The 21,246-nt window shown below is 43.7% G+C and overlaps 3 protein-coding genes across 3 annotated transcripts in view; 2 read left to right on the forward strand and 1 right to left on the reverse strand.

Annotated features, from left to right (window-relative positions):
- Positions 1-5,260: 5,260 nt before the first annotated feature.
- Positions 5,261-8,598, forward strand: LOC123782559 (olfactory receptor 52K1-like). The gene has a single exon (XM_045782806.2). The coding sequence runs from the start codon at positions 5,261-5,263 to the stop codon at positions 6,263-6,265; it is 1,005 nt and encodes a 334-aa protein (XP_045638762.1). The 3' UTR covers positions 6,266-8,598.
- Positions 8,599-13,405: 4,807 nt separating this feature from the next.
- Positions 13,406-14,425, forward strand: LOC123782575 (olfactory receptor 52Z1P-like). The gene has a single exon (XM_045782829.1). It carries the CDS (start codon positions 13,406-13,408, stop codon positions 14,423-14,425), a length of 1,020 nt encoding a protein of 339 aa, XP_045638785.1.
- A 4,370-nt stretch (positions 14,426-18,795) lies between these two features.
- The window catches only part of RRM1 (ribonucleotide reductase catalytic subunit M1), a 34,657-nt gene continuing 32,206 nt past the window's right edge, over positions 18,796-21,246 (reverse strand). The window contains exons 18-19 of the mRNA XM_045782737.2: positions 20,447-20,635; positions 18,796-19,430 (exon numbers count right to left, since the gene is read on the reverse strand). Of these exons, the coding sequence (XP_045638693.1) occupies positions 19,242-19,430; positions 20,447-20,635 (378 nt within the window). The 3' untranslated portion in view covers positions 18,796-19,241. The remainder of the gene's footprint in view (positions 19,431-20,446; positions 20,636-21,246) is intronic.

Genomic DNA, 21,246 nt, shown 5'->3' on the forward strand with positions numbered 1-21,246 from the left:
GCTTTTCTTCCATGGGACTGTGGCCAAGCCAGGTGCCTCCCTCGAGCTGTGGTGACAGTTAGCAGGACCCTGGCTTTGGGGCTCTGAGCCCAGCCCCACCAATTCTCAGCTTCTGCACCCCACCTCCCCTTCCTCTGGCTCGCTGGAGCTTCAACTCTCAGATTAGACGTTCACTGCTCTGAGGAGCCTTTCCTGTGCCCAGAGGCTAAATTAGAGGTCTCCCCTGAACCCCCATAGCACTCTGGCTCTTCCCCAGGACTCTCAGCATTGCAGGCATTGAAACCCCAGGTGATGCACCCATAGAAGCCCCAGTGCCTCGCGGAGTGCCTGGTACCTGATAGATGTTCAAAACAATATATCGAAAGAACAAATAAATGAATCAAGGGTGACTTCCTATGTCTGACCCCAGTCATAACACCTGCCTACTAGAGACGCCCCGGCCGCTGAGCGAGAGGGAGACCTTACGCAGAAGTACTGAACAGAGCCCAGACGACGGGAGGCCCTCAAAAGAAAAATGTGAGTTTTCCCTCTGCTCCTTTTTATGAAAACAACCTCAAGCAGACAATATTACTCCAAGTTAACAGAGGACAGAGCTGAGACCAAAGGGATGACACTACATCAAGAGGGATTTCGGGCCTGGGTGAAGCCACCCACGCCTGGAGCTGCTGGCCTGACGTGTGGTTCAGAAGAGCTTGGAGAGACACACGCCGAGGGCGTTGGTGTCAGGGAGGGAGAGCAACAAGGTGACCTCCGCGGGCCCCTGCCACATGTGGCTGTGCGTTCGTGATCGTCCGCGTCCTGCGTGGTCACAGAGGCCCACAGAGGAACCGCTGCTGCTGGGACAGTGGCTGCTCCCTCTTCCTTTTAGGCTTCGCAGGTGCGAGCAGGGAATCTTCCCTCTCAGCGGCCCTGTGTTTCTGAGTGTTTGACGTCAGGGAGGCCATCGCCTGGCAGTGAGTGAAGTCTGAGCGGTGAGGAAAGGAGCCACGTTTTTCTTACGGGATTCAGTGCGTGGTGGAAACACTTCTCCAGGAGAGGGTATGTCTGTGGATCCCAGGGCGTGTCACGGAGTGTTTTAGTGAGTGTGTATATGTGTCCTAAAGCACTACACTTCTTAACTCCATACAGTGATTTGAGATGAGCCTGACTCAAAACACCACCAGCTTACAAATTCATTCTGTGGGTCAAGGTATATAATTGCATGATTAAAATGCAAATCACCCTTTAGGAATCTATGCTAATAAATTTAAAATTCTTAATGAAATGGGCAAGTTATCAGAAGGATGTCATTTTCCAAGTTTACTTAAGAAGAGATTAAAAGCCTGAGTAGATTAATTGCCATGAAGGGAATCTGAAAGTGTTACCAAATAGTTATCAGCTGAAAAGGTCTGTGCCCACACTGTTTTATCGGTGAGTTTTCCCCCCAACTCTCAAGAGATGAAAAATTCCTGTGCTATAAAACCTATTGTAGAAAATAGAATTTAAAAAGGGAATTGAGTCGATTGATCATGAAGTTGGCATAACTGTGATACCAAAACCTCATAAAGATAGTTGCAAAAAAGAAACCTGTAGATCTATTCTAAATAAAATACTACCAAACCAATTTTAGCACTATTTAAAAGTAGAAATACTATGTAATATACCTACTCGTCTACAAGTCAAATTTTAAAAGCATTGGCTCCTTATAGTTGGTTCCAAAAAAGCACTTGAAAACATTAAACACAAGTTCCTATTTTTTATTATTAAAAACCAGAAACAGAACAGTATGTTATTAACATAAAAAAGAATATCTATCTCAAATGAACAAGCAACATCATACTTAATATTAGACACAGGAGTGCTAATAAAATTGAGGAAAAATAAATACACCTTTTCTTATCATTATTCTTTAACACTGTCGTGGAAGTTCTTTTTTTATGAAATAAAGTGTGTAAATTTTTTTCTTTTTTTTTTTTTTTTTTTTTTGAGAAAGAGAGTAGAGGTGGGAGCAGGAGGGGAGGGACAGAGGGAGACAGAGAGAGAATCTTAAGCAGGCTCCACACTCACCACACAGCCTGACACAAGGCTCAGCCCGGGGCTTGACCTCACAACCTTGAGATCATGACCTGAGACGAAATCAAGAGTTGGACGCTCAACCGACTGAGCCACCCCTGAAATAAGAAATAAAAGAGAAATAAAAATCTAGTTTTAAAAAAAAGAAGAAAGAGGATAATTCTTTGAATACCCAATAAAATCAACTGAAAAAAATTTTCAGTTAATAAGGGAATTTTTAAAGTATAATATATAAAATATATGATATATAAGATAAATAGAGGGGCACCTGGGTGGCTCAGTCAGATAAGCGTCTGCCTTGGGCTCAGGTCATGATCCCAGGGTCCCGGGATCCAGCCCCATGTCAGACCCCTGCTCAGCAGGGAGTCTGCTTCTCCCTCTGCCTCTGCCTGCTTCTCCCCCTGCTTGTGCTCTCTCTCTTGCTATCTGTCTCTGTCAAATAAATAAAATCTTTAAAAAAAGAAAGATAAATGTACAAATGTACAAAATCAATAACTTTCTTTTTTTTAAGATTTTATTTATTTTTGACAGAGAGAGGGAGAACACAAGCAAGAAGAGCAGCAGGCAGAGGGAGAGGGAGAAACAGACTCCCTGCTGAGCGAGGAGCCTGATGTGGGGCTTGATCCCAGGACCCTGAGATCATGTCCCGAGCCGAGGCAGACACTTAACCATCTGAGCCACCCAGCTGCCCCCAAAATCAATAACTTTCTATATAAAATTGTTGCCAATTCAAAAATACGATAGAAAATTATTGTAGTCTTAATGGTAACTAATAGCAAAATACCTACAATGAACTTAGTAAACAATGTGGGAGACCCATTGATTACTCAACAAATACTGAGTATCTGTTATGTGTCAGGTTCTCTATTTGGTGCCTGGAATATAAATGTGAGTGAAGTGGACAGAGCGTGTGCTGCTGTGGACCTATACAAATAAAACCAAGAAACTTCTGAGAGATATAAGTCAAGGCTTTTTCCAGACACCATACTTTGATACTGAATGGAAAGATTGAAGGTTGTCAAGAAATCAATTGTCCATTCAATAATTTATAGGATTAATGAAATCCCAATTTATAAAAATCACAATAGGGTTGTTTTTGAAAATTGGCAAAATGATTCTAAAGTTTGGAAGAATAAAGCTTGAGAATGACAAAAAATAATTTAAAACAAAAATACTTATAAAGTTGTTTCATTAAATTTCAAAATAAATGATGAAGCTGTAGTGATTAAAATAGTACAGTACTCTCTTACAACCCGGTAATAGAAGACAACTCAATCAAAAACAAGCAGAGGGTTTGAACAGACACTTCTCCAAATAAATATACAAATGGCCATTGAGCACATCAAATGAAACGTGCGCGTGAAACATGGCCAACATCGTTAGCTCTCAGAAAAACACAAATCAAAACACCTTGGATGACTACAATTTTTAAAAAGACAGATAATAGTAAGTGTGGACATAGATGTGGAGAAACTGGACCCCTCACACACTGTCATTGTCATATGAAATGGTGCAGCTGCTTTGGAAAACAATCTGGCAGTTCCTTGAAAGATTAAACAGAGAGTATATAGACACTCAGCAATCCCACTCCTAGAAAGGAAAACATCTGTTTACACAAAAACTTGTACGTGAGTGTTTAGAGCAGCATTATTCAAAATAGCCAAAAAGTGGAAACAACTCAAATCTCCATCAGCTGATGAGTGGGTCAATAAAAGATGGTATAGCGAGACAATGGAGTCCTCTTCAGCCACTAAAAAGAAACCGTATACTCATGGCTACAGCACAGATGAAAGATGAGAACATGATGCCAAGTGAGAGAAGCCAGCCATGAAAGACCACATGCTGTGTGCTTCCATTTATATGAAATGTCCAGAACCGTCAAATCCACTGACACAGAAAGTGGTTGCCTCGGGCTGAGGAGGCTGGGGAACATGGGGAGTGACTACCAGTGAGTAAAGGATTTCTATTTGGGGTGATGAAAATGTGGATTGTGGTGATGGTTGCACAGCTCTGTGAGTTTATTAAAAAACCATTGAATTGTACACTTAGATGGGTAAACTGTATGGTATGTGATGATACCTCAATAAAGCTTTTATTTTAAAAAAAATAGCACAGTATTGGCACAAGAGCAATCAGAACACCACTACCTATAAAACAGCCCCATCACATACAAGAACTTAATCTAGGATAACGATCGTAACGCGAAGCAATGGAGAAGATGAAACAAGAACAATTATTCAGCTACTTGGGGAGAAACATATCAAGTTAGATTGTCACTTTGTGACAAAAATAAATTTCATGTGGATCAAAATTTAATAGGAAAAAATTAGACCATATTTTAAAGAGGAACAAAATACTTTGATCTTTGAATGAGAAAAGACTTGCTAAGCTTAAAACCGAGAACTCACAAAGAAGAATGCTAATAGATTTCATTTTACAAATTTAAAATTCTTAGTCTTAACATCAGAAACAAAATAAAAATACTAACAAGATTTAGAAATTTTATTTCAGTGGCTGAAAAAGGGATAATAATTTTGATAATTAAGTTGCTACAGAAAACTTAGTCCCTTATATACCTGGGCAAAGTATAATGAACAGAAATTTTGCAGGGGCGCCTGGGTGGCACAGCAGTTAAGCGCCTGCCTTCGGCTTCGGGCGTGATCCCAGCGTTCTGGGATCGAGCCCCACATCAGGCTCCTCCGCTATGAGCCTGCTTCTTCCTCTCCCTCTCCCCCTGCTTGTGTTCTCTCTCTCTCTGGCTGTCTCTATCTCTGTCGAATAAATAAATAAAATCTTTAAAAAAAAAAAAGAAATTTTGCAAATGAGAACGTGCAAATTAAAATGAGTTTGTATTTTTCAATCATGAAATTACTAAAAATATTCTTAAATCATAGTAATTTAATACTAGCACCAGTGACTCTGTGACAAGACTGAGACAACTTTCTCAGAAATCCGCTTGACCTGCTCATAAATGTTCAGATCATTTGATCCAATAATCCAACATCCAAAATCTGCCCTGAGGAATATATTTGAAATGCAAAGATTTATTGAAAGATGTGTATCTCATTAAATTATGACCCTTAAATTCTCCTTTTTATTCTCCAGGAATACTAACTCATGAAGACCAAAGCCTAGTGAAGGTGGAGGTACAGAAAGCGGGCCTCCTGTATCCCTTATCGTCCCAGAGCCATCCTGCTCCCCAGGGACGATGTCTGCGTGGAGCAATGGCAGCTCCAATGTGTCCTATACCAGCTTCCTCCTGGTGGGCTTCCCGGGGCTGCAGGAGTCCCGCGCCCTCCTGGTGCCGCCCTTCCTCAGCCTCTACCTGGTGATCCTCTCTGCCAACGCGCTGGTCATCCATACGGTGGTGGCCCAGCGGAGCCTGCATCAGCCCATGTACCTGCTGATTGCCCTGCTCCTGGCTGTCAACGTCGGTGTTGCCTCCACCGTGATGCCCGCCATGATGTTCAGCTTCTCCACCCACTTCAACCGCATCTCCCTGCCTCGCTGTCTGCTCCAGATGTTCTGCATCTACTTCCTCATCGTCTTTGACTGCAACATCCTTCTGGTCATGGCCCTGGACCGCTATGTCGCCATCTGCTACCCTCTCCGCTACCCCAGGATCGTGACGGGCCGGTTGCTGGCTGGCCTGCTGGGGGCGGCAGCGGCCAGGAGCACGTGCATCGTTGCTCCGGTGGTGGCGCTGGCCTCCCAGGTTCGCTTCTGCCGCTCAGACGTGATCCACCACTTTGCCTGTGAGCACATGGCCCTCATGAAGCTCTCCTGTGGGGACATCTCCCTGAACAAGACCGTGGGGCTCACCGTCCGCATCTTCAACAGAGTCCTGGACATGCTGCTACTTGGAGCTTCCTACTCCCGCATCATCCACACCGCCTTCCGGATTTCGTCCGGCAGAGCACGTTCCAAGGCCCTGAACACCTGTGGCTCCCACCTGCTGGTCATCTTCACCGTCTACTCGTCCACCATGTCCTCGTCCATTGTCTACCGTGTGGCTCGCGCCACCTCCCAGGACGTGCACAACTTGCTCAGCGCCTTCTACCTGCTGCTCCCGGCTCTGGTAAACCCCATCATCTACGGAGCCAGGACCAAGGAAATCAGGCAGCAGCTGGCCACTCTGTTCCAAAGGGCACGGCTACCAGCGCCCCCTGACAAGCCCCAGGCTCTGCCCTCACAAACGGAGTTTCCTGCCTGACGCTTTGGACTCCTAGGCCCTGCAATCACTCTCACTAGCGGGCAGGTAAATGTGCCAGTGAGTCATCCCTGCTGTGTTTTGGCTTTGACTCTCTGCATTCATCTTTGAGAGTCTTTTCATCCGTTTTCTGAAAGCAGCTACTAATCCAGTTATACAGGAACCGACTGCAAAGTAAGCTTCTGTCTCTGCCTTCTAAATTTTCTCCCCTTCTTCCTGCATGCGATTTTCCTTCATTCGTACATCGTTCATCAAACGGCTATTTTACATACATCATGCTAACCCAGTAATTGAAAAGAAAGAAAAAATAATCAGTCTCTTCCCTGAAGGAGGCTCCAGGCTACAAAGTTTCCAAGGTATAAAGACATGTAATGTTCAGCAATAGCTTTAGGTACAAAAGTCTGTGGGAACACAGAGGAAGGACAATGACTAAGACAGAACACTTCACAGAGAAGGTGAATTTGAGTTGTGTTTGAAAGATAAGGTGTTTGTGGGAGACGACGGGGCTAGAAGAAAAGGCATTCCAAGCCAAAGCAGCCGCACGGGCAAAGGCACAGAGGCAGGGGTAGACACGGCCGAGTGGGCACTCCCCACCAGTCCCAGTCTCCCTGGCACAGGAGCAGATATGGGCCAGGCAGGGAAGGAGGCCAGATGGGCAAGCAGAGGCCAGGTGATGAAGGACCTCATCTATCATGATAAGGAGTTTGTGGTTTACTCCAGGCAGTATGTAGCCACGTCAGAGTCCAAAGCAGCAAGGTGGCAAGGTCCTATCTGCGTTTTGGAACGATGGCTCTGCGGCCCTAGTAGAGTGTTGTGGGAAGAAATAAGATGATTGGAAAGAAAGACACTAAAAATAGACTTCAGAGGTTGTACATTTATGGGTAATGATCTAGAGTATGATCAGTGTTTGTGGCCTGGACTTGATGGACAATATGTCACTAGTGTTGAAGGAGCCAAATGATTAAACAAAGATGGCGTACAGATCATTGAATGAATGCACTGTACTGTAGTCCGGGAGAACGGCAGGAGTTGGGGAGGAAAGGTAGACTGAGCCAATGTCCTCTATGAAAGTGGGAAAAGGATCTTGAAGCTATGAGATAGCAAGGATGAGGAAGGAAGGGGATACAATGCTGGAAATTCAGCCCATACTACACTTGCAAAGCCATCAGGGAGGGAGCCTTTTTGTAATTTGTACAAAAGTATGCTATGTACTAGACACAGCTTTGATCAAAAGACACCGAAGGAAACTAAAAAGGTAAGCCACAGATTTAGGGAAGATATTTGCAATTAATTTAACCAAGAAGGAACTAGTATCTAGAATATGTAAAGAACAACTACAAATCAATAAGAAAAAGACAGACAACTTAATAGTAAAATAATAGTAAAATAGGCAAAAGTAGGCGAAGTAGGTCTAGAGGAAATATACCTCAACATAATAAAGGCCATATATGAAAAACCCACAGCTAATATCATACTCAATGGTCAGAAACTGAAAGCTTTTCCCCAAAGGTCAGGAAGAAGACAAGAATGTCCCTCTTACCACTTGTATTCAGCATAGTACTGGAAGTCCTAGCCATAGTAATTAGAAAGCATAAAGAAATAAAAGACATCCAAACTGGTAAGGAAGAAGTAAAACTCTCATTATTTGCAGGTGACATGATACTCTATGCAGAAAACCCTAAAGACTCCACCAAAAACTACTAAAACTGATAAATGAATTCAGTAAAGTTGCAGGATACAAAATCAATGTACAGAAATCCGTTGCATTCCTATACACTAATAATGAAGCAGCAGAAAGTGAAATTAAGAAAACAATCCCAGGGGCGCCTGGGTGGCGCAGTCGTTAAGAGTCTGCCTTTGGCTCAGGGCATGATCCCGGTGCTCTGGGATCGAGCCCCACATCAGGCTCCTCCGCTAGGAGCCTGGTTCTTCCTCTCCCACTCCCCCTGCTTGTGTTCCTTCTCTCGCTGGCTGTATCTCTCTCTGTCAAATAAATAAATAAAATCTTTATTTAAAAAAAAGAAAGAAAAGAAAACAATCCCATTTACAATTGCTTCAAAAACAATAAAATATCTAGGAATAAATTTAACCAAAGAAAAATATAAAATAGTGATGAAAGAAATTCAAGATGGCACAAAGAAATGAAAAGACATTCCATGCTCATGGGTTAGAAAAATACATTTTGCTCAAATTTCTGTAATACCCAAAACAGTCTACACATTTAATGCAATCCTTATCAAAATACCAGCAGCATTTTTCAAAGAGCTAGAACAAACAGTCCTAAAATTTGTGTGGAACCACAAAAGACCCCAAATAGACAAAGCAATCTTGAAAAAGAAAAACAAAACTGGAGGTATCACAATTCTGTACCTCAAATTATGTTACAAAATAGTAGTAATTAAAACAGTATGGTATTGGCATAAAAATGGATGCATAGATCATTAGAATAGAACAGAAAACCCACAAATAAACCTATAATTATACGGCCAATTAACCTTTGACAAAGGAGGAATGAATATCCACTGGGAAAAAGACAGTCTCTGCAACTAATGGTGTTGGGAAAACTGGACAGCAAGATGCAAAAGAATGAAACTGCACTCCTCTCTATAGCACACACAAAAATAAACTCAAAATGGAAAAAAGACCCAAATATGAGACCTGAAACCACAAAAATCCTTGAAGAACGCACAGGCAGCAATTTCTCTAACATCACCAAGGAAAATAAAAGCAAAAATAAACTCTTGGGACTACATCAAAATAAAAAGCTTCTGCACAGCAAAGAAAATGATCAACAAAACTAAAAGACAACCTATTGAATGGGAGATGATACTTGCAAATGACATATCCAATAAAGGGCTAGTATTCAAAATATAATAAGAACTGATACAATTCAACACCAAAAAACCCCACAAATAATCCAATTTTAAAACGGACGGAAGACATGAACAGACATTTCTCCAAAGAAGACATACAGGTGGTCGACAGAGACGCATGAAAAGATGCTCAACATCACCCATCATCAGGGAAATGCAAATCAAAACCTCAGTGAGATATCACCTCACACCTGTCAGAATGGGTAAAATCAACAACACAAGAAACAAGTACTGGCAAGGATGTGGAGAAAAAGGAACTCTCGTGCACGGCTGGTGGGAATGCAAACTGGTGCTGCCACTGTGGAAAACAGTATGGACTTTCCTCAAAAAGTTAAAAATAGAACTACCTTACAATCCAGTAATCACATTACTTGGTATTTACCAAAAAAATACAAGAACACTAATTCAAAAGGATACATGCAACCCTATATTTATAGCAGCATTATTTACAATACCTAAACTATGGGAGCAGCCCATCAATTGATGAGTGGATAAAGTGTCCATCAATTGATGAGTGGATAAAGAGGTGGTATATACATACAATGGAATATTACTCAGACATAAAAAATGAAATCTTGCCATTCGCAACAACATGGATGGAGCGAAAGAGTTTATAAAGCTAAGCAAAATAAGAGAAAGACAAATACCATATGATTTCACTCATATGTGGAATTCAAGACAAAAAACAAATGAGCAAAAGAAAAAAAGAGAGCAAGGCAAACCAAGAAAAAGACTCTTAACTATAGAGAACAAACTGATGGTCACCAGAGGGGAGGTCGGAGGGGGGATGGGTGAAATAGGTGATGGGGATTAAAGAGTACGTTTATCATGATGAAAAACTATAAACAAACAAATATATATATATAAAATAAAATTTTAAAAACAAAATACAGTAGCATGAATTTTTCAAACATGATATTTTTTTCCTATTTTTCTAAATCTCCTCAGGATATAATGGATTGTAGAAAGCCAAAAATATATACAGTGTATTGTGGGTTCATAATTTACATAGAAATAAAACATGAGTGCAGTAACAGAAACACTGGGAGAGGGGAAACGGAAGGAGCCTCTTGTCAGACTCTCACACTGTTGAAGCGGAATAATACAACTGAAAACAGACCGGTAAGTCGAAGATGTGGACCGTAAATGCTAAAGCAACCCCTAAAATGACACAACCAAGCCACAGCTAGTGAGCTAAGAAGTAGAATCGAATCATAAAATATTCAATCCAAAGAAAGCAGAAAGAAAGGAAAAGAGGAGCTTTGCAGTTCTGCCATTGTCAAATGCAGAGTGGTGACGCCTTCCCGGAGGAGGCAGCCCCTGCCTCGGTGGGTCTCCGCTACTCACGGCAGAGTCCACGCTGAAGCCCCCCCGCCCCGCTCCTGAGCCGCGCACACTGGGCAGGTAAATCCCTCAGCAACGTCCGTGGGGCGCGCGGGCACACACACGCGGCCCCTAAGTCAGGTCCCTGGCTCTCCCACGGTCACCCAAGGGTCCCTTCCTGTCTCTGGGTGACCTGAGTGCCTAGGTAATCCCCAGACTGCAAGAGCGCCTTCCCCTCAGCTGAGCCTCAGGTCATCCCTGGGTGCCCCTGGGACGGGCCTGACCTGGACCGGTCTTGTTCTCTCTAAGCCTCAGCTGTCCCATGAGGGATGCCCTTGGCAGAGGGGACCGCTCTCTGAGAAATACCAAGAGCCGTAGAAATGAACCTGTTAGGACGCTGTCATCTCTCCCGGGGGTCCCCGGGGAGTCTGGGTTTCTCCTTGTCTCCCCCTCCGCGTCCTTGGACAGGACTGCCCGCTGGGAACCTCCTCGGGCTCCCCCCCTGGAACCATGGGTCTACTTATCCATCCCTCCTCCTCGGCCTCACAGATCAGCGCTTCTCAGAGGTGCAACCAAAGCCACGAGGCTGCGCCCCGACGGGAGACCACCACGGGCGTCCACGGTGAGGCTGGGGGTGAGAGGACAGGAGATTGAGGGGGATTTGGAGGCAGGAAAACCTGAGATTGGACCTGAACTCTGCCTATTACCATCGACAGCTTAGGCTCATATCCCAGCCCTACCATTTAATACATATGAGACTTTAAAAAAATTGGTTACCTTCTTTTAAACCTCAGTGTCCTCATGCATAGACAGGGTTAATAAATAGTATTCATCCCTCAGGGTTGCTGTATTAAAGAAACACTACATGGAAAAACCCTTGGACCCAGGTCTGGCATGTAGTAAGTGGTCAGTAAATGCTAACTCTTACCATCGCTGCTGAGACTAAGAAGGCTTGGAGCTCGTCCAATGCTGCCTCCTGCGTGGGGCGTGAGGGGGAAAGCAGAGGTGTGGATGGAAGAGTCCTGGAAGACCCAAAGTTGAGGTCTGGCTCTTCTTGTTAGATGAGACTGAGCAAATCACTTGGGATCTCTGAGCCTTGATGGGTTTCATTTTTCATTCATTCATTCATTCATTCATTCATTCACTCAACTTCCAAGGGCTGCTCTAAGTTGCAAATGAGAATGTTTACTAACATTTTGCACATTCACTTGTTCCTTCCATACAACACTTACGGAGCACATCCTCAGCCGTGGGCTCAGGGCTGGGCACTGGGGCAGAGATGGAAAAAGACATGGTCTCCCCACCGGCAACCCTGTCAGTCCAGGGGGGAGCTTAGTCAGCAAGCGAGCGATCATTGCACGATAGAGGCATGTCCGGGAGCTTTGCTTGAAAGGTGAGGAGAAAGGGGCGCCTGGGTGGCTCAGTCGGTTAAGCGTCTGCCTTCAGCTCAGGTCATGATCCCAGGGTCCTCTGCCACCCGTGCTCTTGCTCTCGCACTCTCTCTCTCTCTCTTTCTCTCTCTCTCAAATAAATAAAACCTTTTTTAAAAAAATTAAAGGTAAAGGTTAGGAGAAAGATGGAAACCTCGAGGGTTATATAAAGTTAAGGTAGGGCTTATTTTCTCTAGACAGAGATGAACTTTTTGCATACGCTAAGGGGAAAGGGGGAGAAGCAGATGTCCTGAGGACAAAAGAGAGAAGAGACATCTGTCACTGGGAACTGAAGGCGGAGAGAGGAACACAGCGGCCAGTTTGTGAGGACAGGGCGGAGCTCTGCGTGTGGTTTCGACTTTTCCAGGGGAGGAGGTGGGCCACTTTCTGCAGAGAGCGCACGGCTCTGGGATCCTCATCACAGCCTCCTACCCGTCCCTCTCCTCTCCTACTTGGAACACTAAGCCTGCAGGGTGACTTGGCTGGCTGGTCTCGGCCTCTACTCAGTCTGTAAATTCCTTTACCTCAAGGCCTCCAGAGCAGCCAAGCCTCTCCTCTCATTTCCGGAGCTCCATTTGCTGCTGGCTCTCACACTGCTTCTCTCCCCTCTTTCTCAGTCTGCTTCACTGCCATCTGCTCCTTGGGATTCTGTCTCCTGCCCTCTATAAACTTCTCATCCTCACAGAGTCATCTCCAGCCTTAACCCCTCGTCTACGCTCTCCGTCTCATTTTTGGTTGTTGACTGGGCATCGCTTCATCTAACAGTCCTCACCGCATCCAAATGCAATGAATTAATTGCACCTCCTGGCACCCCAGCCCTGCTCCTCCTTTCTCAGGGTTCAGGAGCGCCAATGCCGTCATCCTCGCTAACAACAAAAACCCTTGAAATTACTGTTGATTCCTCGGCCTCTCCCCACTTCCAATTGGCTCGTAAGTCTGATTGATGTGACTCTCAAAACATGTCTTCAATCTCTCTCAGGACTTTCACCAGCCAGTTAACTGATCTGCTCATCTCTCATAGTCTTTTTCGTGGCTTCTGCCCCTCCTTGAGAAGGCTGTTATTCTCCATTTCCTTTCTTGACTGCTGTAGTGTCAAGAAGCTCCTTGAGGAACTTACCTGAGTAATCCTAAAACGCAAAACAGGAGAGCAAATTACAGTTCACGTGACAGAGACAGACCGACCTGGTTCAAGTTAAGAGGTTCATCGGCAGGGGCACCTGGCTGGCTCAGTTGGTTAAGCATCGGACTCTTGATTTTGGCTCAGGTCATGATCTCAGGGTTGTGAAATCGAGCCCCGTGTCAGGCTCCGTGCTGGACATGGAACCTACATAAGATTCTCTCTCCCTCTCCCTCGCCCTCTGCCCCCCGCCCCAGCACAGCATTCATGCATATTCTCTCTCTCTCTCTCTAAAAAAAAGAAAAGAAAAGAAAAGAAAAAGAAATAGGCTTTCTTCCATTCCATTTTGTTCTAACAGTCTCTGATCCCCACTCCAGGGGCCAACCCAGGGCCAAAGCTAATGGGTGAGGATGGAAATGCCAGCACCTTCAACACCTCCTACACCAACTTCTTTCTGATGGGCTTCCCCGGATTGCGAGAGTGGCGGCCCCTCCTGGTCCTGCCTCTTACCTTTCTGTATGTGACCGTCATCTCTGCCAATGCCCTGGTCATCCACACGGTGGTGGCGCAGCGGAGCCTGCATCAGCCCATGTACGTGCTCATCGCCCTGCTCCTGGCTGTCAACCTTTGCGCTGCCACTGCCGTGATGCCCAAAATGCTGGAGGGCTTTGTGCTTTACGCTAACCCCATATCACTGCACGGCTGCCTGGCCCAGATGTTCTTCATCTACTTCACTCTCCTTCTGGACTACAATCTCCTGCTGGCCATGGCCCTAGACCGCTACGTGGCCATCTGTCACCCACTCCGCTATACTGACCTGATGACCTCCCACCTGCTGGGGGTGCTGGCCATTCTCGCCCTGACACGGAGCCTAGGAGTGGCAGTGCCTTTGGTGGTGCTAACGTCACAAGCTCGATTCTGCCGGACAATGGTGATTCCACACTTCACCTGTGAGTACATCGCACTGCTGAGCATAGCTTGTGGAGACTTGACTTTCAACAATAGGTTGGGACTGGCCATGCGGTTGATCACTGTGACCTTTGATCTAGCCCTGCTAGGGGCCTCCTACACCCGCATCATTTATGCTGCCTTTCGGATCTCTTCTGGGGGAGCCCGAGCCAAGGCCTTGCACACATGTGGCTCCCACTTACTGGTCGTCCTCACTATCTACCTCTCTGGTCTCTCCACCTCCATTGTCTTCCGAGTAGCCAAGACTGTGTCTCAGGATGTCCAGAACCTGCTCAGTGCCATCTACTTGCTGCTCCCAGGAGCTTTGAATCCTGTCATCTATGGGGTGAGGACCAGGGAGATCCGGCAACATGTGGTAAAGATGCTCTCTAGCAAGAAATCAGCCCAGGAGGTTGGGGAGAAACCAGAGAGAATGCAAAATATGATGGTGGCGGGGAAGCTGCCAGGGTGAGAGGACTTTATCAACTTGGGAAGTTGGGGCTGTGACCTCTGGGAATAAGAAATAAGCAGGTATTACTGAGGGACAGGCTGAAATCATGAGGAAATTATGGCCTCAACAGCAGGTTCATTGTTGGCCAACTATTGCTTTTTAAATTCTTAGAATGCTTTTTCTATTTCCATTCAATAATAAAATTGCTTTTACCTATTTTTTTATGATTTTATTTATTATTTGAGAGAGAGAGCACAAGTTGGGGCAAAGGGAAAGGGAGCAGCAGACTTCCCAGCTGAATGGGGAGCCCGACGCAGGGCTCGATCCCAGGACCCTGAGATCATGACCTGAAGTCAAGAGTCAGATGCTTAACTGAGCCACCCAGGCGCCCCATTTTATCTTTACCTATTACCCTTTGATATTTACCTATTTATCTTTTTGTCCTTTGTCCTCTTTCCCCTGAGAAAGCCCCAATTAATATCTGGATGTATGGAGCCTCACTGGAAGTTGTACAGAGCAAGTCAGACCACAACCCGCTCTGACCATTCAGTCTGGAACAAACAAACAGGCCAGGCCCTTTCCTGGGGCCCAGCCTCTCCCAAATACAGCCTAAGCCCAGTCTGACCAAATACACATGTCAGCCTTGCAGTTGCTAGTCTAACCCAAGCACACTGGTTGGGTTCTAGAGTCCTATCAGTTCCAAACACGGGTGAGGCCCCAGGCCTGATACCCCAACCTGACACAAGCACGCAGGTCAGGCCTACTCTAAGTATCCAACTAGCCCACACAAACAGATCGGGTCATGCCCAGGGCCACTTAGTCTGACAGACACCCAGACCAGGTCTTCTCCTGAGACCCAGACTGATCCAAACCAGACTGATACGGTACTTGAGTCTGACCCAAACCCATAGGTTAGGCCACTCTTCTCATGGCAGCCAGTGTGAGCTATCTAAAAGTTACTCCCTACTTAAAAGACTTCCACAGCTATCAATAGAATGGAAGGGGCTATGGTGCCTGCATACTGTGAGAAGCCACGTGTAAACCAGGCCCGAGTTTCCTCTCCTTCTGTTTACCGATCATAGGACACTCCCCATGAGGCCACAGGTGCAGGCTGGGAGAGGGGTAGTGGGAGTGAGGACCATGGGCATTTGGGCCACTTCTTCAGTAACTTACGTGTACTTCCAGGGCCTCTTGAGCCAAATGTGGTATATACCACTTCAATGTGTAGACCATTTGATGATGGAACACTGCTGTGCATGCCCAAGTTGATGGCTTGGTGGGTCAAACAGCACCCAGTTCGTGATGGGCAGCTCAGTTGCGTAGTGGCCCATGGTGAAGCACTGGGTCTCTACTAAGGCTGAGGAGCAAGCCAAAAGATGTTTCTCAAAAAGTGAGTAGTTATCAACAGAGGATGGCAGGGCTTTGCTCCAAAATCCTAAGAGCCTGCTAGAGGCTCTGAACAGCATACTTACCAGCTACTGCCACGTCAATGCGATAGACCTGCTGGATCATATGGCCCAGGTGGCAAAGCAGCTCGCCTGGCAGCCGCGGCCTGTTGCAGGGCCGTCTTGTTCCAAGCCCTACTCAAAACTAGTAGCTTTTCAGGTCATTTGGTAGAGGCCAGAGTAGCACACCCAAATGAGGAATATGTTGCCATGCTGCCTCCAAAATCCAGAGACCCACTAGGCATTGTGCGGGTCCTCTGGTTTTAAGAGGAGCCAGATGCAACAATTTATCTTTCACCATAGAAGGAACATCTCAACATGTCTCATACCACTGGAGCCCTAGAAATTTCACTGAGATAGAAGGCCCCTGAATGTTTGTCAGATTTATTCCCCACCCTCTGACACACAAACATTCTACCAATAAGTCTAGAGTAGCTGCTACTTTTTAGGTCCAATGAGCAGGTCATCGATGTACTGGGGCACTGGGATATATTGTAGAAAAGGTGATCAAGATGAACTAAATCATGACATCGGGCTGGAGAGCTGGTACACCCGAGGCAGAACACATACACAATCACCCAGAACCTTGCCCCTTGTACTTGTTTGATTAGGAGTACCCAATGATGGTATTTTGAGAGTCTCTATTACCATATCACAGCATAAACTATCAGTATCCCTTCACTACTGGAAATAGTCATTAGTGCCTTTAAATCTAATCAGATTAGAGAACCAATTCCAGAAACTCCAAAACCAATTCAGAAGACTCATCTTCAAGATTCTATTCCTCTAGAACCACTTTTGGTACCAAAATTTGTGTCAGGGTTCTTGTTCTCTAGAGAAACAAAACCAATGAGAGAAGGGGGTGTTGGTAAAGGAGGTTAGGCGGGAGGCGAGGAGGGGGAGAGGGCGAGAGAGATTTTAAGTAATTGTCTCACATAATTGTGAGTCTGAAGTTGGCAGAGCAGGCTAGCATGCTAGAGACCCAGAAAAGAAGTGATATTGTAGCTTAAGTCCAAAGGCCGTCTGAAGGCAGAAGTCCTTCTTTCTTAGGGGACCTCAATCTTTTTTAAGGCCTTCAACTGATTGGATGCAGAAACTCAAATTCTAGAGGGTTCTCTGATTTACTCAAAGTCTACTGACTTATATGTTAATTTCATCTAAAAAAATATCTTCACAGCCGTATCTAAGCTAGCGTTTGACAAAATACCTGTGTACCATGGCCTAGGCAGTTGGCACATAAAATTAACCATCACAGATGCCTAGGCTCAGAGCAAGCCTAGTCACACGTGGAAAAAGTGCCCTAGCATAGAGGCAATCTGCCCAGAGAGCTCCTGAAACTCAAGGAAATCTGTCAAAACATTAACTGAATATGCACTAAAGGTACAGAGACTTCAGTGATCATACCACACTAGGGAACAGTCTCTGCAAAAGTAGTTTGGAAAAGTCTCAGAGTATTTCAACAACAACCAAAAAATCAGACGTTACAAAGAAACAGGAAAACACGGCTCATTCAAAGGAACAAGAAAAATTGGCAGAAAACATCCCTGAGGAAGCCCAGTCATCAGACTTACTACACAAAGATATTAAAACAACTCTCTCAAATATGCTTAAAGAGCTAAAAGAAAACATGGACAAAGTAAAGGAAATCAGAAAAACAATGTATTAAAATCAGAATATCAACAAAGAGATAGAAATTGTTCAAGGGAAACAAAAAATTTTTGAGCTGGAAAGCATAACTGAGATAAAAAATTCACTAAAGGGGCTCAACAGATGTGAGCGTAAAGAGGAATCAATGACCTTGGTGTTAGCACAGTTGAAATTATTGGGTCTAAGGAACAGAAAAAGAATTAGGAAAAGTGAATGAACTCTAAGGGACCTGTGGGACACAAGCAGTGGACCAAAAGATGCATTTTGGGAGTCGCAGAGGAAAAGAGAGAGAGAAAGGAGCAAAAAGATTACCTAAAGAAATAATGGCTGAAAACTTCCCAAATTTAATGAAAAATGTGAATCTACTGATCGAAGCAGTTCAACAAACATCAAGGAGGATAAACTCAGAGATCCACACCAAGATACATTAAAATCAAACTACCAAAAGCTATTAGGATGGCTATTACCAAAAATACAAAAAACTAGCACGTGTTCGCAAGGACGTAGAGTAACTGGAACTCTCATGCACTACTAGTAGGAATGGAAAATGGTGCAACTCCAACAGGAAAGTCTGGCAGTTCCTCAAAAAGTTAAACAAAGAATTATGATATATTCTCACAATTCCACTTCTAGGTCTATAATCCCCAAAACTCAAAACAGTAATTCAAACAGATACTTGTCCATCAATGTTCATAGCAGCATTATTCACAATAGCCAAAAGGTGAGAATAACCCTCCATGCCCATTAACATATGAACGGGTAGACAAAATGTGATATATACATACAACGGAATATTACTCAGCTTTTAAGAGGAATTAAAATCTGCTCTATGCTACCCGGATGAACCTTGAAAACATGCTAAGTGAAGTAAGCCAGACACAAAAGGTCACATATTGTAGTATTCCATTTATATGATGCACCTAGAATAAGTAAATTCAAAGACAGAAAGTAGAACAGAGGTTACCAGGGATTGAGAGGAAGGAATGAGTAGTTATTGTTTTAGAGTTTCTGTGTGGGATGATAAAAAATTTCTGGAAATCGGTAGTGGTGATGGTTGTATATTGCATATGTACTTCATGCCACTAAATTGTATGCTTTAAAGTGGGTAAAATGGTAACATTTATGTTACGTATATTTTACAATAAAAAGAGGAAATAGGCATATGTTAAAATCAGAATCCTAAACAGCATCTATGTAATTTTTCTTAAAATCTCTTCCCTGTTCAAAAAATGTTCAAAAAAACATTTGAAAATGTTTTTTCAAATTTGACCTTTGTATGAAAATAAATGACAAATCTGGTCTCACACAATCACTCAGAAATGTTTATTTCAGAATGACCTATAGGACCTTATCCAGACAAAGGTCCTGTCAGCACTTCTCACAGGTTATGACTCAGTTTTGCTTCTATGGACCCACCAGTCAAAGCAGCAAAACTAAGTTTCCTTACAAAAACTGAGGTCACCAGAAAAAAGGTGACAGGTGGGCAATGAAACCCTACTCAATCACTCCCTATTTGCAAGATGACTTCTTTTGCACTCCTAAAACTTCTACTTTGATTCCAAAGATATCAATTTAAAAAAATCAATACTTTCACACTATATAGAAATAGTACTTTAAATTGACTGATCCTTTTGGGGCAATAAGGTCCAGCAAAGCCTTAGCACTTCAAGCAAACCTACTACACCTATCTATGCTCAAGAAGTAGTTTGGCTGTGAGGAAGTGCTGGTCTCTTCTAAGCCTTTCCTCAGGACCCACACATCAGACACTCCTCTCTATTCTCCAGAGAGCACACCATGGCTGCCGTGTTCCTCTCCTTCTCTTCTTCTTCTTTTGTTGCCTTCTCCTTATCTTTCAGCTTCTCCTTATTTAGCGTGAACTGGATTGGATTTGCTGCTGGTCGTGTCCTTAAGTAATACATCCCAGTCTTCAAACCCTACAAAGGAAGCAAATACAACTATTAGAAATTGTAAGAACAGTAGGCATTCAAGACCAATGTTTAAAATACATTTCCATAAATCAAGTCAGATTGTTTTCTAAATCTGAAATTCCAACACCTCCAGGGAGCCTTCTCAAAAATATTTAAAGAGGTAGAAAGAGTCAGACAGTATATTTTGTTCCTTTTGCTGCTAAAAAAGCTTCTCTCTTTGGAAATGTCAAATATTTTGGTTTTCTTGTTTTTATGTGTATGACTTCCAAGTTTGCCTAAGACAACATGTCTGCCTTATAACTATTTATGGAGCTAGACTTGTCTCTGTAAAGAACAGATGATGACTACTTCAAGGATAAGGATCATCTTCTACTCAGGATCCCCAGTCTTAGCATGCAGTACGTGGTCAATAAATGTCTCTTAAATTAAAAAAAAAAAAATTGTAAATCTACATAAATTCCCAGAAGAATGCCAGGTATTAAGGATAGAATCCAAAATCACAGGACTTTACAACTGGCAATGAGAAACTAAGTAACTGGCTTTTATACTGTCAATAGTTAAAGTGGGAAAACAATGGATGTTTTTGAATAGTGGGTTGGCACGTGTCAAGTTTTATTTTAGAAATGGCAGCAGTGGCCAAGACAGCCTAGAGCAGCTACTAGAAGCAGGGAGATCAGTTAAGAAGTTTAAGAATAACGGCAGTAGAACAGAAAGAAAGATATCCAAGAAACAGTACAAAGGAACAACCACAACTCGGTGAGTGATTGTATGGAGAATAAGGGGAGGATTGTAGGTAACTCCAAGGTTTCAAACCTAAGAATGAAATAATCCTAAAAGAAATAAGAAAATCCAAAGTGAGAGCTTGATGTGGTATAAAAACCATAATTTGGTTTTAACATATTGGATTTGAGGTGAAAGAGCTGCTAGCTGGCAATATTTAATAGGTAGCTAGAATATAAAACTGTTCCAATTCCAAAATATTCCCAGCTGACAGCAAGTCCTCCTTGACTTCCTCCACTAACCTGCTTCCAGCCGTAGAAGTGCATACTAGTGAGTTTGCCATAGTTAGGCTCAGCGATGTGGATGTTCAAAGACTGGCTTTGATCAATGAAAGCACCTCTTTCAGCTGCCATCTTAAGAACGGTTTTCTGTGAAATTTCCCACACAGTCTTGTAAAGTTGCTTCAGGTCATCAGGAATTTCTGGTATGCTCTAAAGAAGGAAAAACAAATGTTTATTGCAGTCTGGCCGAAGAAATAGGTATATTTAATGTAATTAATGATACAAGGGTCTGGCCTTAGTTCTACTTCCTGCCAGATCTGACCGTAACATTCAGCATCATACAATATGATCCTTATCAAGTTTCCTAAGACTGCTCAGCTCTGGCTTAGAATGTCCAACAAAACTCCATTTAACCAACAAAATATCTGGCTAGTGGTAATGATTTTAAGATCCACCTCTATTGGGGTTATAGCCAAAACATTCATTGTTCTAGAGGTACTTAATAATAAAAGGAGCTAAGCAGCAACAAATGACACTTGAATTCTGCAGAAAACACAAGTAATCAGGGCTGTAACTCACAGGTAGACAATCAAGGGAAGCAATGAAAACAAACCCCTTCTGGAGTCAATAGAAATAATGTTTTCTTAGGTTTGGGGTTAATTTGCATCAAAACATACAGATTAGCTAACGCTACAATTTCTGCCAGCAAGTATAGAAATGTTACAGAAATCCTTATCTGTGTTGCCAGGGAGACAAATGTTTAGACAGAGGTCTCCATCTACAAATTTATTAATACTTCTTGATTCTTGGCTGCAAATATA

The sequence above is a fragment of the Ursus americanus genome, chromosome 16 (assembly GCF_024610735.1).
Source record: "Ursus americanus isolate L20-20 chromosome 16, mUrsAme1.1.p, whole genome shotgun sequence".
NCBI classification, from domain to species: Eukaryota; Metazoa; Chordata; class Mammalia; order Carnivora; family Ursidae; genus Ursus; species Ursus americanus.

What these genes read in the sequence shown, in the direction of transcription:
- LOC123782559 (XM_045782806.2), top strand. Translation starts at nt 5,261, where the DNA reads ATGTCTGCGTGGAGCAATGGCAGCTCCAATGTGTCCTATACCAGCTTC.
- LOC123782575 (XM_045782829.1), top strand. Translation starts at nt 13,406, where the DNA reads ATGGGTGAGGATGGAAATGCCAGCACCTTCAACACCTCCTACACCAAC.